The sequence below is a fragment of the Morone saxatilis genome, unplaced genomic scaffold, assembly GCF_004916995.1.
Source record: "Morone saxatilis isolate NCDOM2014 unplaced genomic scaffold, NCSU_SB_2.0 Contig17, whole genome shotgun sequence".
In the NCBI taxonomy this organism is placed as follows: domain Eukaryota; kingdom Metazoa; phylum Chordata; class Actinopteri; family Moronidae; genus Morone; species Morone saxatilis.
Genome location: NW_023339729.1, coordinates 20,803,292 through 20,822,802, shown reverse-complemented (window position 1 = coordinate 20,822,802; position 19,511 = coordinate 20,803,292). Strand labels below are relative to the sequence as shown.

The 19,511-nt window shown below is 40.5% G+C and overlaps 1 protein-coding gene across 1 annotated transcript in view; it reads left to right on the top strand.

Moving 5' to 3' along the window:
• Positions 1–19,511, top strand: part of lrba (LPS responsive beige-like anchor protein) — a gene marked incomplete at its 5' end in the record, with an annotated part of 190,396 nt that overhangs the window by 140,427 nt on the left and 30,458 nt on the right. Inside the window, 1 exon segment of the mRNA XM_035660012.1 lies at positions 1,534–1,686. Coding sequence (XP_035515905.1) covers positions 1,534–1,686 — 153 coding nt within the window.

Sequence of the window (19,511 nt, the reverse complement as noted above, 5' to 3'; positions counted from 1 at the left end):
TGTGTGTGTGCGTGTGCGTGCACTCTGCCACCTCCAGCTCAAATTTACAGCAGGCTGCAGCCAGTGAACCTGGGTGAGCCGGAGGACTCGTTAAGAGGTTGACCTTTTAGTTTTAGGTCAGGTTTTGTGAAGTGAAGAGATTTCAGAAGTGAGGAAGTGCTGTGTTGTTTTAAACCTGTGTGTTTGCTTGCTCATTTGATTGGATGCTTTCACCCCATTGATGAAAGGTGGATGTATTGTGCAGATAATCTCAAAGGGTCATGTTATCATTTGAGCATATTTGTTTGTATTTTTTTAGAGATCATGTTGCATATTAAAAATCAGTTTAAAAAAAAAATTACTCTACGCCTGCATGGTGTCATCATTGCCTGACACATCAGCTCGGTGTTGGTGGCGTTGTGTTCATCTCTGATGTCAGACTGTCAACATGTTTGTATCTTTCTGTCCTTCTAGAGAGAACCAGTCGGCACTTGTAGTCACACGAGCTTGTTCCACAGACAGCAGGGCTACCATCAAATCCCCAAAACAAATGCTGTTAAATCGTCTTTAACGTCAAACTAAAAAGTTCCACTAATACTGCCATAAAATAGAAATAGATATTACAGTTTTATTAGACTGAAAATTACTACCCTAGCATAGACAAACCTTGCATGTATTTATGTACTTTTCATATATACAAATGTTCCCCAATGCAGTAAGGAATGAACCCTTGCTTTGTGTTATAAGTACATATAAGTACATATTAAGACAAAATGAAAACACTGTATATTATCAATTTTAATGTCAACAGTTAACAACACAATAGACATTTATTATTCTACTATTTTTCTTTTTTTATTGTCTATTTACATGAACCAGCCAAGAACTCTGAGACATCCTGGTCCATCCTTGTGTTTCATAATCAGTGAGACACAACAATAATAGTGCAGTTTGGGCCTGGAGGGCAGTATGGATTTATCTACATGTTTTTAACCTCAAACTCAATCTTAATGTTTACACTCATTGTGGCAAGTTCTGCTTTGTTAAGAATGACGAATGGCTAAACATATGGGGTTACATCTCCTGTCATAACTACATTTCTCTTCTACTATCCGCCAATTTGAAAATACTTTGTGTTGTTTGGGACAGCCAAATAAAACCATCATGGTTAGGAAAGAATTTGGCTCACTGTCTTTTTCTCTCTTTGTGGAAGTGTGTGTGTGTGTGTGTGTGTGTGTGTGTGTGCGCGTGTGTTTCGGTCCGTTTATTTACACACAAAGCAAACAAATACAGCTGAATAGTAAAAAACTTCAGCCGATTGAACACTCAAAGGTTTTTGACATCTTCCATAGTGGCCAAGGCACAAATGTGGGCAGCAGACAAGCACTCAGAAATGTCATTTCCATGTAGTTTCAGAATCATCTTAACTTCTTTCATTCAGCCTGTGTCATCGATGTACGTGAACTCTCAACTGCCACAAATGGTAACACTAAAAACACTTTTTGCTTGCGGTGTTGTAATTGACCAGTGTGTCTGGATGTTGTAACCATGCAGGAGCTGATCCCGGAGTTCTACTACCTCCCTGAGATGTTTGTCAACGCCAACAGTTACAACCTGGGAGTGATGGAGGATGGCACTGTGGTCTCTGATGTGGAGCTGCCACCTTGGGCCAAGAGCCCAGAGGAGTTTGTACGCATCAATCGCCTGGTAAGAAACATGGACTGACATGTACAAATTTGCATTCATGCACACTGTAATCCTGGGCAGCAGAGAAGTGTAATAAGTAGGAGGATCACCCTCTTATCGATTTTGGGAGTTAGTGTACACTCTATAGGCGTCAATATAAAGTGTTTCATTATTGGTATAATTAAGATGGGCATTTAAAAAAGTATGTAAAAGTTGCACACATGCATTGTAAACATACATGCAGTTTTCTGTGTCTGTCTCATATAGCACACGACCCAGACCAACTGAAGTCTTCCCAGAGGTTTCCGCCCCTCTTATTTCAGCTGCAAATGCTAATTCAAAGAGACAGTGTTATTTCCTGATCGTCTCACAGCTCTTCCTGTTACCTGAGCCTCCCGCTCCTTTGACATGCCCCAGCTCTCAGATTGCAGTGTTGGCAAAGTGATCCAACATCACCTCACCTCCCATCCTTATCTAACTCACCATCTCTCTTTTTAACTCTCACTCCGTCCACACTCGTCTGGTGCATGTTCGTGTGTGATCGCAACTGTGTTTGTGTGCGGAGAAATGATGCAGTATCTTGTTCCTGATCTCTCCTTCCTGCCCGCTCAGCCTAAAGCAGAAATATTCTGTGTATATGCATGTCGGATGTTGTCAGACTGGCTGTCATACTTTCATTGTAGATGTTCTCTCTTCTTCCACACACACACACATGCGCGCGCACACACACACAAATACACACCACCACAACACACCACACACACATATTAGGCTGGAAAACAAAGGTAACTCTTTTGATCAGATTACCTTGCTCTGTTGTAGAAGGTCAAAAAGCACCAGATAGATTTAATGTTTCTAGCTTGTCATTGGTACTTTTAGTCCTTCAACTTCAAAAACTTGTTGACTTTATACAGACTTTGACTGATAATCAAAGGTCAGGCTGTCCTTTATAAATAAAATTTTTCTTCCAGGATAAACAAGATCAAATAAAAGAATAGAAGAAAAAATAAAAAGAACAGTTCACAATGCAAACAATTATATCTGTATTTTTGTTGTTACACAGGCCACGTTTCCTTTCAGTAAAATGTTTGGGGTAAAAACAGATGTAGCTTCCTGTGCCCACAGTAGTAATGGGTGCTGATGAGGCTGGGTGTGCTCTGTGACCTGCGTACTCTTGCGGTGGGCTCTGTTAACCAGCCTGCTGATATGACCAGGCCCCTATCATTAATCACACACTTCTCTCTCTTTGGCTGTCAGCATGGTCTAGGCCAAGGTGGATGCGCCGGGGGTAGCTTGTGGTGGTAGCGGCGTGCTGTTTTGCAATGTTGTACTCAGTCAGGGAATTTTGTTAAATGTGTGCTAAAGAAGAAATATACTTAATGTATTTTTGATTATCATCTGGCAAAGAAACTGAGACATTTTTTTAAAATGCCAAACACTGTATACACCTTCTAGAAAATGAGGATGTGCTGCTCTTCTCTGTTTCATATATAGGCATTTTTCCACAAATTTGAAGACTTTTTAATATATTAAATTAATCCAATTAATTGGGGCAAAATACAACCGGATTATTTTGACTAATGACAATAACTTGTTCCGTTGCAACTCTTCAGGCGAAGAAACATGCAATGGCAGCAGAAAACACACTTTAGCACCTCATAAAAAAAAACAGTGTCAGTTTAATTGTATGCTATAATTGCAATATTTCCACTGCTTTACCTAACTGTCTCTTACTAAGACTTCCCTTACTGACAGGAAACTGGAGCCATTATATCCATCTGTCCTCTCTTCAAAGCCAACAGACTCCTTTGAAAAAAGCAGTAATTTTACCTCGTAGAGCACGGGAGTTGCTGGTGTTGCTGTGTGACTTTGGTGTTTTAAACTTTAGTTGCTGCAGAACGATGCAGTGGTAGACCAGTAACTCCTGTGTTCTGTGCAGTAAAGGAATATAACTGCTTCAGTTCTTCTTTTTCTTCTGTCAGGAAGAACTGTCAGACAGCAAGGGAATTTGGCGAAAATATTCTAAATATAGCATCTAATTAAACTAATATTGATGTTTTTAGGTGGGCCTTTTTTTTCCGGTGTCTAAAATACACTTTGCTGCACTCCCCATCTAGAGCCGTGCATTGCTAAGCTTCTGTGCTGGTACTCCTGTTTGCTTTTCCAAACTGGGGGCATGCGAACCGCCATGTACTGTAGGAAATACACTGACTGTTGAAAAATTCAAAGTAAGCCTTTAGTACGACCCTCCTGAGTAAGTCTTTTATTTACAGAAGTAGAACATACTCCCCTTTAAAATATTCATAATTTGGATAATATTATTGCATATACTAAAAATCAGTCAAAACAGTGACACTGACACATGTTAGAATCCGTGTGTTAATGTGCTTTGTGCTCCTGTACGCACAAAGCAGCTTTTCATTGCCTGTTTAAGTGTGCCAGTCTTATCTACTTCTGCTCCCTCAATTTCCTCTGGTTCTTTCCTTCGTGCCCAATTTAGTACTACAGAGGCAATTTGGACTTATCCAAATGGTCTATACGCATGCACAGCTACCTGCTAGTTACTGCTTTCAGGCTGATAAAATTCCAGTCTGCAGTTTCTTTCTGTGCTGTGTGCAAATTGAGATATTGATCCAGTGTGCAGCCGAGCCCAGCAGGTAGGTGTAGGTGCACAGAAACATAACAAGCTCAGTAAAAAAAGGAGCTTGATGTTTCATAAGGGAACTATGAGGATTCATTCGGTCAAACATACTATAAGTTTAACATTGCTAACCCATGAACCTCACATAGTATTACATAGTACAATTATTCTGTCATGTCAGATTGATCCATTCCTGTAAGATTTTGATTTCAATGGTGGTCAGACATTAATATATTTTTTATGTTGTTTTAATTTGTCATGCAAAAAATAGCATTTGAATCATGTCTTATAGAGTTTTTGATCTGTTAATTCTACATTGTCAGTATAGGATTACAATGTGTCTTATACAATTTTACCATTTTAAGACACCCATGCTTACAGTACATGAGGGTGGACAGAGAATAAAGGAGTGAATGGGTTGAGAAAGAGGTAGAGGGAGGGATGTGTGGGTGGACAGATCTCTGGTCATGACAGATAGCTGGCATTAGAGGGTGTCAGCTGGCAACTGTGGTACTGTGGGGAGAGAGATGAGCATGGTGGAGAAGAGAGAGGAAGAGTGAAAGAGTTAATGGGCTGTTTGGCTCTCTTTAGCTTGTCTGCTGCTAATGGCCTCGCAACACAAGGATAGACGGCAGGGGAGAACACGCAAACACACGCAAATGCACACACGCATACAAATACACACACGCCTGCTGTCTCCACTCTGGTTATGAGCCCTAGATGATTAACAGCTAATTAGGGCCCAATCTGGAAAGGCCATTAAAATCCTCTCACAGTAAAGGATTGTGCTGCTGTGCAAAACGGCAGCTTGTTTTTGTTGTTGTGAGTGAGAGTTGCATGGTTGGTAATAAAAAAAATCCAGTGAAAGATATAAACATTACATCAAACTGTAGCCTGGTTTATATTGCTCTGATGTTGGAAGTGCCATAGTTCATCACTAATGTTTAGAAAAAGGTGTGTTGCATGGCAACAGATGAACTGCAAGTGTGCGCGTACACAGACTGTTGTTTAACCTTTGGCTCACACAACATTGAAGGCTCAGCGGCTCCAGTTGGAAACCGTGGGTTTGATGTGTCGAGGAATGCTTAAATTTTAGGCAGACTTACTGGAGTCAGAGCACCTCAGCGCCTTAAGTCAAGCATGCACCTTCACCAAACTGAAGTGCCTACAGTATAGTTAAATGCTTGCTTGTAAAAAGGCACACTCCCTTTTTCTTGGTCCATCACGCACCCACACACAAACGCGCAAAACACCCGGATTTAGAGGTGGCATGCCACAGAGATCAGGGGCTGCATGTTGTTTTTACCAGAAGGTCGAAGGAGAGGTTAAGAACTTGATCCCTCCTCCACCAGATAACTACATGTCTCTGGGCACTGTCAGCCTCTCTGACATTCCACTATATATGACCACATCTCACTTCTCAGGTCTGCTAACCATTAGTGTGATAGCAGGTGATCGTGTGTATATGCTAGTGTAGGTTTGTGTGTGTATTTGTGTGCATCAATGTTTACCTGCACTGTCATGTGTCTAGGCTTCAGTGGAGCTACTGATCTGGAACAGCCTAAACCACAGTCTGTTATAGTAGCCATCTCCTACTGTGAATAGACTAATGGTAGGCTGAGTTTAGAGACAGAGGCTGTGATTTACACCAGGCAGAATCCCAAAAATGAGATTGTTTAAACTCTACAGCACAGCTGTGCTGGTTGTTAACGCCCTAATAAAATAATAATGAAAATATTTAAGATATCTTTTTCATTTATTTAAAATCTAACCCCAAAAATTAAATATCTCTAATTAAATAAATATGTTTTTGGATCATTAGTTGACCAGTTTTTCATTTTCAACTGGTTTTCTGCATTTATTTGGAGGCAACAAGTATCTTTTTATTCATATACAACACTAATTTGTCAAATCAAATGCTGCCCATTTCTTTTCTATGAAAGATTGGCTGCAACCATGTGAACTCTACAGGGCCCATTGGCTGCTCCATAGTTCACATGTTTGGTTCCTTTCAGTCAGCTGTGCTCTTGTAGTGCTGCTGACAGACCTGCAAACCACACACATGGGACAGACAGGCAGCACATTACTTTTGGCCTTTTTCCCTTTATAAAGCATCTGCTCACTCAAAGCAGTGACAGAGACATCAGCAAAACTGCCCGCTCTCAACAAGTAAGAGACTTGGCTCTTGTTGAATTGGCAAAGCCAATTGAGTGATGGGTCAGAAGTTGATACTGAGAGGGTTGACCACAGGTCACCACCAGATGTGGTAAACCATCAAAGTAAGTACCCAACATGTCTCTGCTCTATAGATGTTAGAGACCAAAATAACTTGTGATTCTTTAAAAGTAATTGTTTTACCACTAATGCTATTTGTGACACGTACTTTCTGTGTGTAAACAATCTTGGATGCTGGGACAGTAAAAGTCATTATTATTAAAAGATTGAATACCTGTGCTATGTCTTATCAGTCATAGTGTGTGTGTGATTTTCTATCGTGGCTGCATCTTTGGGAAAAAAATGGAAAAGGATCCTGTGACATGAAGAGAATGTACGAATGTATAACCATTTCAGTAAACAGTGAATTTGCAATCACAGTGACCTTTGTGACTAATTCTGACTCTGACTCTGACTCTGACTCTGACTTTGACATTACTCTGGCATTAAGAAACCATTTAATCTAACCGTAGTGAGCATTTTAGAATGTGGAGCTCTCCCTTGTGCTCTGCATGACACATCCATAGTTTCTTATGTCATTGTTTGTCAGATGTAATTCTGAAACCCAGTTTCCAAGTAATGCTCCATTGACATTCAATCAGCATTGAATCAAATGACTCATTGAATAAACATTGACTCAAATACTCTCTGTAATGTGAAACAGTTATCACCACCGATCAAACTGAAAATCAACAGACAACTTCAGTAGTCTAAGCAGCTCCCAGCGACTTTCTGCTCATTGTTTTACTTCGTCGTCACATCACCCCCAACCCTAAAATGTGTAATCATGGAATTGTAGCAGCTGTTTCTAGCAAACACAGTAACACAAGCCACTATATTCAAAATTCTCAGCATGAAATAGTGGAGCTCTGAAGTAAACAAGATACTGGATGTTGTACATCTAAAAAAAAGCTGGGATAAATAGCAAGTGAATATTGGACTTGATAGCCAAACAACAACAAAAATTTAGCATATTAGGGCTGTGTATTCGTTTTATTGTGTAGACATGTGTTTTCCTTCCTCTCCTCCCTAGTGGTCAAAATTTGCCTAATGCAGCTTTAAACCAAAATGGAAGTTCTCTTTGAATCCATCCTGCTAATTTTAACTTTGAACTAGGTTGGTGATCTGTTTCATAGCCTCACACTTGACCTTACAGCTGTCAATGTGGTCACCCCACAGTAATCTTGCCTGCAGAGGTAAACATCTACATGGCTGCTCAGTGCTAACAGACAAATGTCATATTAATATGAGCCAAATCACCCATACCCCCTTAAACCTCATATACTCACACTATCAGCGTCTTTGAAAGTCCTTTTTCTGAAGTTTGTCAGTTTTATATGCTGACAGCCCTTCACACTTACAAAAACTATGTCTTCATGGTAGACAAGTCCATTATCCTACCAGTTTATGATCAAGTAAATAGAAGAGGGGTGTTCTGGGTGCTATTTTTACCATTTGATAAGATCATTTACTATTGTTTGAGTATTGTGGCCAGTACACAAAACAGTTTTAAAATATTGTGTGTCTTTATGTAGAATTGTCCAGTGGCTGTGTGTATGAAATCTGAAGGAAGACAAAAATGCGTTACACTTTTTTTTCCCCCACAAGACATGATCGCTCACCAGTTCAGACCACCAGCTACTCAAAGTCAAAGATCATGGCTGTATACATTCACCTCTCATGCGCACCGCACTCTCTGATCAGACAACCACTGGGACACACATAATGCCGTTCCCACCAGCCTCCATGTCTTATCCTCACAGGAACCCCATGGGAATTCATGTGTGAGCTGAGGTAAACCACGGCAAGGACCAGTCACTAACCACTAAGATATACTTATGCACTTGTGAATGACTGAGTGAGTGAAAATCTTAATGTTGTCTAGCCTAGTATGGCCTCATGTAACAGAACACAGTTTACCATGTTAGCCTAGCGTTAATCTATTCCCCCGGTGTCTCCACTGAAAGCCTTGTTGTTGGATGGGAACTAGCACGTGGGGCAGAGGGGGGTTATCTGGCTAATGTCAGGCAGCGCTCACTGTAGGGGTATTGTCATGCATAAGGGCAGACATGTTTACTGTGTGCTCAGTGTTTTACGAGCTGTCCCCCCTTCTTCTCTGCCTCCCCCTCTACCCCGTCCTTCTCCCCCTCCTCTTCTTCGTCCTCCTCTTCAATGACGTAATGGAGGAGGCCAGTGAGAGCCTGAGAAATGGGATGATCTACTGCTGCTGACATACTCACTCACTAATGTTGTCCTTCTCCCTTTTCCTGCGCTCCTCCACACTCTCATTTTACTTCTGCCAAAATCTACTGAGGTGCTTTCTTTGCACACTCCTTCCCTCCAGCACTTTGTCTCTCTTTGCCTCTCAAACTCCTGGACGTCTGTGTTGTCATCTTTTGCTCTTTTAAAGAAACAGTTGTTTTTGCCCTCTGCCCTGTCCAAGCGAATTTGTTCAGTCAAGCGCTAACAGCAACAATTACTTTATGTATATATTTACAAGCAGACGCAGAAACACACTCAATGTCTAACCTTCTGTCAAAAAGAGTGTAAATGAAAGATGAAGATGAAAGAAAATAACATAGCGACATGGTAGAATTCATTAGCACAGTATTTGTAACGATGTTTACTGATATTGTTTTGTGAGAAAATCTCAAAAATAATCTGATGGGAAAGCAATAAAACAAGTTTGACTGCATTATAAGATCAAACTCTTCATACTGTATGCTTGAAACACTTTGCAAACTAATTTGTTAGCTTTTAGTTGTATCTCTTTTAGAATATTAATTTGGACAGCATAGTTTTATAGAATGATAAAAATATATATTTTTTTATCACAACATGATTCCGTTGATGAATTATGATATTGAGACAAGAGATCATATTAACCTAATAAGAACATTATTCTGTTCAACTTAAAGGTCCCGTGTGTAACATTGTATATAGGATCTATTCGTACTAATGTAATGTAATATTCAGGTATGTTTTCATTTGTGTATAATCACCTGAAAATAAGAATTGTTATATATTTGTTACCTTAAAATGAGCAATTTTTATCTACAGATGCCGCAAGTCGTCTTCCATGGAGGCCGCTATGTTGAACCGCTATGTTTCTACAGTAGCCCAGAATGGACAAACCAAACACACGCTCTAGATAAGAACGTTCGCAATTTTCGTTTTGCATTTCGCTGCAATCGGCAACTACACCACTAGATAGCACTAAATCCTACACACTTGTCCTTTAAGTCTACATTTGTTATTAAATTCATTTAATACTATAATTTGTGATATTACTTAAATTAATTATTTGTACCATTGATTAAGTTTTGTATGTGATTTATTAATTGTTTGTGGTATATAAAATATCAGCGAAAAATGGCCACCATAATAACCAGTAGTGCAAGGGGACATCATCAAATGATCCCCGGCATCCATAGACATAAAAAGCTCTTTCTAAGGTAACAAAAACATACTCCATCTCTGCCAATAGATCCTTATAAATGTTACACATTGGACCTTTGTGGTTCAGGCATACTTCCTTTTTTGTTCCTTACATGCACACACACATGCACACACACTTAGATGCTGCAGCCCCAGATAACCCAACACCCTAATAACCACTCCTTAAGGGCTAACTACACTCAAACTGATCAGTTGAGTCATTCATCCTAATCATCTCCACTCTTTGTTGAGAGGCCTCCACACCATCAGACAGACAGACCATCCAGTCCTCCAGCCAACTCTATAATCATCTAAGACAACAATGCTCCTCTCAACAGCTATCCAAATATTCTCTCATTCAGCACGCTCAGCCTTCCACAGTGGCCCTGTGTTTAATCAACTCTGAATGTTGACTTAGCTTCTGCTCACTTGATCCTATTGTGGATGTGTCTTATGGCACTGGTGATGTATTTGCTAGCTTGTTAGCCTTTCTCTATGGAGGCGGACAGATGGTTAGATTCTCTGCAGGTGCCTGTTAGCTGTTGCTGAGATTGTAATAGACAGTTGTGAAATAGCTATTTTTTCGTTGTAGTCTCATCTTCTTGATGCTTGCCATACGAAATATTTTCTTCAAAATATTTTTAAAAATATTTTAAGACAAAGTATTTTAAAATATCTAAACTCCAACTAAACGGAGAATACAACAGCATTATTGCCTAGTTTGAGTCAGCACCATTCGCTTCATCCATTTTCTTCTCAATCAGTATTGTTTACTCCATTGTCTGTCCTGTAAATTGAACCACTTAGTGCACATTCACAGTCTATACTATGCCATTTGTCTGACTAGGACCAAATCCACCATGACATGTTTGTTTTGGGGAGATACTTTCCCAATCACTGCTCATTCTGCCTCTTTTCTCCCCATAACATGATATTCTTGCTTTTCAAGTGGGTGAGGGATAATAAGAGCGATGGGAGGAGTGAGTGGGAGAAAGTCAGGGTTAGAGTTTCAGGTTCCACTTGCCAGCGAGTGCCTCCGTTGACCCATAGCCAGAACTCTCACAGTTGTGACCTGTCTAATTAGTAGAGCAGGAAGGAGGGGGGTAACTGAAGTAACACACACAACCCATCTGGGGTTCTCTTGGTGTGTGTGAATATGTGAATAAAGGAAATGGTTTGTTAGCTGTGCGGCTGCTCCAAGGCTCTCATTCCTTACGTCACCCATTGCTTTTTTTTCTTTCCTCTTCCATGTTGGGGGGCCCCCCTCTCCCCTGGCTGGCAACAGGCTTCCTCTGCCTGCTTCAAAATGACAATCGGCTTCTCATTTACAGCGAGCTAATAAGCCCTTTAATCAGAGTGCTTGTCAACCTCGGGGCAAGGCAACTCCAGAGGAGTTGATCCAAAGGATCAGATGTCTGGAAGAAAGAGCAGAAGGAAAAAAAGGGAGTAGCGCTAAGAGTGAGAGAATACGTAGAAGGGAAAATGAAAGGGGGCTGTTGAACTTGGAGGAGGAAAAGAGAATTCAAAACAAGAGAGATAATAAATTTGGATTAGGTAAGAAGAAGAGAGTAGTTGATAATGTTACGTGCACTTCAAAAACACAGATTTGATGAGATTTACTTTTATGATTAAATGAAACACGCAATAAGAATTCAGTATGACTAAACAAAACTTAATTGAACTACTGATCTTGTGGTTTAGCAGTATAATTTTTCTCATGTGAAAATGCACAATGTTTCACTATGACATACACTGAATGCGGTTTTCAGGATGTTTTGATCAGCTTGTTCTTAAACAGTCATTTTAGTATATACAGACCTGACAAGTGTTTGCTTTATTCATCCGTAATCGATACAAAAGAAAACAGTCTGCCGCTGACAACACTCTGCATACAACATGTGCATTTGATTACACACCCACACCATCGGTGACACACACGTGCGGGCACATGCACATACACTCGCATCACTGTTGGCATGCAAATGAGTGCATTGATTTGTTAAGTGACATTTTAACATCCTCACAGACAGCTCTCCATAAGTCCTTAAAAGGGTTTTTTAGGGGCAATGAGGGAAGGAGGAGAGCATTCAGTGTCACCTCGTTAAAGCTGAAGTGAAATCCAGCTCAATCCAGACCATAAAGCTAACCGCAAACCACAGCGAGGCATAGAAACTTCACAGATAGACCCAGAGCAACTCCAGACCTGTAGCATGCAGAAGCACCTTCACTTTTGAGCAAAGAAAGATAATCACTAAAAGAAGTCCAAAGAGAGATGAAAACAAATCACACCCACTTGCAAGCAGAAATAGCCATTCCAAAATGAGGCTGTGTAGACTAACCACTGAGTCAAGATCAGACGTTCTCCGTTTTGCTCCTCAGGACTCCTGAGTAATCCTGGTTTAATGTCCACCAGCTGGTTAATTGCAATCACTCGATGTCTCCGGTCTGATGTCTCAAATAAGGATCGCATGACTTTAAGTCCTCAGTCTAGGGTATATCTCCCTCTAAAGAGTAACATATTGACAGACACATAGTCAAACTGTCATTCTTTGAGTGTTTTTGTGGGGGTTTTAGGCTTAAAGTTCACACTCCAGCTACAGATGTTTCAGAAAGGAAAGAATTAAAGTAATCTGAGACACAAAGACGAGGAATGTTCATTATCATACATTTTCATTGGAATTCACATCATAGCTCTGCAAACTGGCAGGCAAGCAAAATAAGCATTCAGTTCTAGAAGAGAAATTGGTAAGACCTACTTGAATACTTGGGTGCTTTGAAGGGCAAAAAAACTGATTAAGGTAAATGATTACATTTCCTACATAGGAGAATATTCCATGTTATTGTTGCCGTTGGAAACAAGTCACAGTACTCAACAAAGGGGACGCCCCTATGCTTCAAAGGTTTACTTTATCAAATCCTTAACAATAGAAATGTGGGATTCCAGTGACTTCTACCCCCTATCAGCATTTACATAAAGGCATGCTAAATTATTCATTAATTATCAGAGAGTCCCCTGTGGATGGGGATGACACACACACTGGCTACTAATTGGCCCATCAATAATCCTGCCTGGTTCTCCTGAAGTGGCACCAGATCCCACCTCAGGAATCTGCTATCTGCCCCAACCTTCTGCCTCACTATTTCCACAGTGTGGCACTACAGAAGGAGACGTTTCCACACCTGCTCACTTGGCACGTTGTTAATGGCTTATCGGTACATGCCTGATTTCTGTACTTATTTTGCTTGTCCATCAAGTCGCATAAATTCCTCACATGCAGTCTTCTAGATATAAGGCGATAGTTTTATGTTGTTGTTTATTTTATTCCAAAGCTCACAAGTGCAGAATTAAAATTGCATTAGTAGGCTGTTGTCTGTATTGGTAGAAGAAGTATAGTATGCTAGTGTGAGATAAGGATATTCTAATAAAAAGACCAAAAACAACCATGCACTAGTCCACTACTCTCTGAAAATGGGTTATAAATATATAAATTTAAAAAATGGTTCAGCTTGGAAGCAGCTAATGTTTCTCAAACAGGCATGAATAGTGTTTTGTTGGGATCTATTTTAAGCCACGTTTGGGGATCTAGTGAGGACAGTGACTCAAAATACTCTACAGTGGCAGTTTACTGTATCCCCACAGGCAGAGACAGTTAGGATTTGAATCTCTAAGATCTAGGCCACTGAGGTTAAATTCTTACACCTACACTTCAGTCACAGAGTATTGCTGAGCCTTTTGTCAGACAGACAGCGACAGACCAAACAAATCCAATAATACACAACACAACACGCACGCACACCACACCAACACACGCACAGCACAACCACACCACCACACACACACACCACCACACCACACACACACACACACACCACACACACCCCTGCCACACCTACACACTCTACTTATTTTCGTCCTCCTCCCATCCTCCTCGCAAAATGGTAACGATGCCCCCACGGGTGGATCGCCGCTATAAGGCCGGGCCCCTCCTGGAGGAAGGGAGCGCCAATACATGGCCGTTGACCGTCGCTTGGTGGCCCAACATATATAATTACTATCTTAAAATGAGTTTTGAAACCCCATAGAGGGCGCTGGGATTATTAATTAATATTTCCCAATCAACGCCGCGAAAATTTATGGTGGGGCTCTGAAAATATCCCATTTACCAATTAGACTACAACCGTTTAGCGGACATTTACCAGGAAAGCATGCCCGACTTCCGATGCACTAATTATGTGGGAGTTCAGCAGCTCGAAAATTCAGTAAATCCTACACCTGTATCCCTTCAAATAAAACACTTACGAAAAATAATGTAAAGAAGGACCAGACAGCCAGAATGAAATAACCAACAGTCGCGAGAAAAGAAGAAAACCTACAAGAGAACCTTTTCCAGAGGTTTTTCGATCGAAAGGCTTGCAACTACTGGTACGCCAATGCCAATCTTTTCTTCCTTCTTACGTTTAAAACCAATGGCTTTTTTTGAAAAGTCGTGGAACCACAGACGGTGAAACAAGACTGAACATATCAGAACCATCCAAGATAACATGACGGGCAAGAGTCAAGGACACTCTGTTAAGCTAGCCATGCTAGGCAAATTAGCATAGCCATACAGCAGACGAGACACCGCATTGCCATAATAAAGCACAAACGAGGACGTGACAGGAATCGATATTTTAAATCATGATCGAAATTGTGTGCCTTGAACTGCTTGCGTGTCATGAAATGACACATCAAAAACCCTCATTTCTGGGTCATTGATCCCTAATGCCTCAATCGACCCGTGATTTGGGAGTCACCTGAAAGCCCACTGTTTTTAAAGCACTTCGATACGTGCAAAATGAACTGTTAGACTGCATGTTCATTCTCAGAACCCATTCTGAAGTGAAACAGTCACTATATTGCCATTCAGTTCAGCCAACCGTTCACCGTTAGCGCATCATTACACCTCGTCATGCAGCAGGCAAACATCCCACATCCCAAAGATCGCCCAGTTTCAAACATTGGTTTTCTACATTTTATTTTCTAAGTCATTCAAGACGAATGGCATGCGGATGAATGGTGCACACGCCGACTCCAGGTGTTCAACAACACGATGGAACCTTCACAGTCTGCTGTAACACAGTTTATCGAGCACCAACGGAATAATGAACTGTTAATGCTTCCAAACCATTCGAACAAGAGACCTTTATGCATACGCGAAGAGAGAGCCGGGGTTGTTAGAATTTGGACAATGAGGTTTTCGTTCCTTCCTGGCATTATTTCACAAAATCATGCACATGAAAGACATGTCGTTTAACCCCAGCTGCAGAAGAGGAACATAAGACCTGTCTTCATCGCAGGATCACTCCAGAGGTTCACGACAGCCAACAGGCTGGAGGCCCTATTGATTTGCATATTGCTGAAAAACATCTTATGTATCCTAAACGAAAAAACATAAATCCACATGGCGAGCAAATAGAACCCCTCTCAATAAATATCCACAATTTCGTCACCCAAATGTATATTGCTAATGAATTATTGTGATGAATCTAATACATTGCACTAGGCCCAACACAAAACAATAACACCATATTTTAATAACATTCTGAATTTTTTTTTGTATCTTCAGCAAAGTTGGTCGATACAGTAAATGTCAGGGTGGAAGTGACTTGTGAAACTTGTCTTGGATTCAGGGAACTCTGTTCCTTCCTCTAGTTGAGATGAGACTAATAGGGACTGTACAGGAACCACCCCCGAAGAAAACGGATGGCAATCGGGAAAGAACCAACAGCAATCTGGCAAATAAGGTAAGCCAGTAAACCATAAATTATTGTCTGTATTTGATTAGCCCTATATGTATTTGTGTTTGTTTGCACATTTTTTTATTCTGAATGGTCAACTTATAGGAACCATATCTATCTACTGAGAAATGCAAAATTATTATTTTTCACAATTTATTTTAAAATAATAAGAAGTAACCTTTACTGCTCATCTAACAAAATTGAAACGCATGAATATCTGATTTTATATATTGTATTGTAGAACTGAGAAAGTGAAACTTAACGTTTTCGTGTTTACTTTTCTACAATATGTATCATTTATAGGTATGTGATACCCAATTATGAAGCATGCCAAGGGATTGGTTTTTCTCAAACCCAAGCATCTCTCATGCACCTTTTGCAAGAACTTGTTCCCACCAACACAGCAAAAATTCCCGATTCAACCACTGAAACCACGGTGGACTGCCTAAATCCCATGTGACAAAGCCAGAGCCCTTAAAAAAAAACTGCCCTGATCACGAAAAATGAGACTTCAAAGTGCAGGTGCACTGGCTCTCTTTCCAGGTCTAAATGAAAATACACCTTCAAGAACACCATTCACCGCCACCCGAAAAACTGTAAGCTCCTTCTCCAGATCCTCATCACCACAACCATGGACAACAGCAAGAAAATCAAGAAAGGCTCTCAAACTTAAAAGAGAATAAAAACTCTTCCTAGGAACACTAGGCAAACAAGATCGCCTTCAACGCCGGCATGCCCTTCCAATAGAGAAAAGCCCTCAACACAGGACAATTCCAAAGATCAACACAAGGGTCATTGAGAGATTTACACTCAAGAGAAAGAACAGCAAAGTTTGTACATAAGAAAGTCACATTCCACTTCAACTCACCACCACCCACCCCTGCATTACTCACAACCCATTCACGTCCCACACATTCACTCAACTACCCTCTCATACACACAAATCAACTCCAAACAGAACACCATATCCCCTCCTACTGATTGGTTTTCATAACAGCCCTAAAAAGTAAAACATCTTTCTTTATACCTGTGTCACCATAACAAAGAATGTTGTCCCACCCTCTCTTTGAGAGCCTTCTCTCCCTCTTTCAAGTACAACACAGACTGTTATCTATAAGCCCAATTGCAAATTTGTCCCTACAGTGAAACTTAATCAATCCCCCCGCTGTAGACTACATAGTCTTAAAGAACTAGATTGTGATTATTTACATATCTTAAGCGTTTGCACGTTTCTATCTGAACGGAGCATATAACAGGGCAACTTGTCATCCTACATTCACCTGTGAATACTGTTGATTTCCTCAACATGGCCAGTTAAATAATATGCTCTTTTTAGACCCATTGATTGACTGGTTTGTTATTTATTGTATAGGCAAGGGACATGCGTCGCCATCAAATATATAGGACGCAATTGACCAAAATAGCCGAACACAAATATGTCTATGTGTAAACATGAAATTTTCCCCACCACACCGAATTTTATCATTGTGAATATTGGATCTCCAGCTGGTCACCCCTAATGCACAGAATGCCAGGAAATCACATCTACAAATTTCAAAATTTTCTGGGGGAGGACCCCCAGACCCCCAACATAAAGAGCCCCACCTACAGTATTTTTCACCAGCCGCCACTGGTGTCAGTGTCTTTTATACCAAAAAACAGACAAAAGTCAGAACCAGGCCGTCAGATGACTAGCAAAGGTAAGGAGAAGCACACGGGTCCGTGTACTTGGCTGCCATGAGAATTGTACCACCACCCCCATTTGAGTAACCTCCGCTCACGGCATGAGAACCACATTCACAAAGGTCCGCCATTTTTCCCCGACAAGGCTGGAGCCAAACACTGCAACTGCTCTGAAGTTGGCTGCACGGACCAGCACAAAGTCTGAACATCCTCCCATCATAACGAGTAGTAGGTTGGATACCAGTAACTATTTTTACACATTGCTTTTTGTGTTACTTTATACTGCAGTGCTAACATTAGCTCAGCCTTTATGCTGAACTTCATTTAATAGGTGTGCACTGAAGGAATCATTATAGCTAGATATGAAAAATAAATATTAATTTATTTATTTGATGACATTGTGTAACTTTGATTTGATTATTACCCAGCTGTTGTACTGGCTCTCTAGGCAGTGTTTGTGAAGTGAAGCTGAGGCTAATAAAACCTTTCTGATACACACGTTAAGCATTACTGCAATACTAGTATTACTGATGCTATTAGTGCAGCTGTGTAACATGTCCTAGTCATATCGTCTCGCATTGTATTATAACCAACACCAAGGCTCACTTGGAAGCTTAGGCTGTTTGCACCAGGAACTTATACTGTAAGCTTTTTTTTTTTTATATATATATTCTACTATGAATGGCTTGAAACACACCCCCAATTGCCTGATTTGCATATGAATGATCACAAGTTTTGAGTAGAAATGATGGAAGCAAATGAAGAAGCGCAGTTTTACAAATGTGAACTGAAGGTGGTGGTTGATCAAACTGATAAAAGAAAACATGTTATTTAGATTCTGACCTCTGGTATGAACAATAGAACGACGTATGGTGAATGGCAGAAGGTAATTGAGGCACTGAACGCATTTGGCTCCAAGCCTCGGACCCTGGAGATGATTAATGAAAAGTGGTCTCTAAATTCTTCTCGCCTAAATTACGCAATCAGAATAGCCAAACCAGCCACTGTATCATTTGACACACACATTGCACACAGCTGCAGCCTTTATACAGTGGCACTTTAACAATCTGTCAATTGGTCACTCACACCTGAAGGTGTTGGTTATTATTATCTGCCAATAATACAGGATAAAACATTAGTGAAGGAATAAAGCTCTAAATAAAGTGTCACCCAAATTCACACTTTTATTCTCCCCTGGCAACATCACACTATGACTCAAAGACTATGTGGGGTATGCATGGTGTTTAAAGATACCAGTACAAACAGTCCACACCTGTGGATTTTTGTACATTTGGAAACCTGCATGGAAAGTGGCGTAAGCACACCTTTCGTTTAAAAATGTAGTAGAGAAATTCTAGTTTAAATTGTGTACACAGACATTTTGAGTTGTCCTGTCTTCCAACAATTCCCTCTTTATTCTAAAATGACAAAAACCCTCCAATACGTCCGGCCTCTTATCAATCTTTCTCACAGCCAAGTCTCTTTTCTATGCATGATTTTGACTGGTTGCTGCATACACTAATTTAGTGTTTCAATAATCATGTCAGTCTTCTCTTAGCAGGACAAAAGTTTATTCTCACAAGATAGGCAGTCTGTATTCTCACATGACAGTCACTCAGCGAGCTTCTGCTCTCAAAACAATAAGTTCAATTGTGTTTTTCCACTTCTCAGCACTTTTTCTAAATGCTGCAGCATGTGTTGTCAAATTGGGGAAGATGCTTGCCTGATACTCACTGATACCCTTTATCACATATTAGGTAGTATACTGTTATTGGTAACGGAACAACTCTATTTATAAGCACTTATAAGAAACATGTTAGAACAGTTTAAAGACCGCCAAAGAATGTTAATAAAAGCCTTGTGACTTTTTTTTTTATCATTGCTTATAAAATCATTACAAACTTACTATGTCTATTTCTTTCTAATGCATGCATTTGTTACTTCTAGGCTCTCTCACCCCAACTGGTCGAGACAGACGACCACCCACCTAGAGCCGAAGGCAGTTTTTCCTTGCTCCCGTTGCCAAGGTCTTGCTCATGGTGGTACTGTTGGGTCTCTGTAAATGTTATAAGGAGTTCGGTCTAGACCTGCT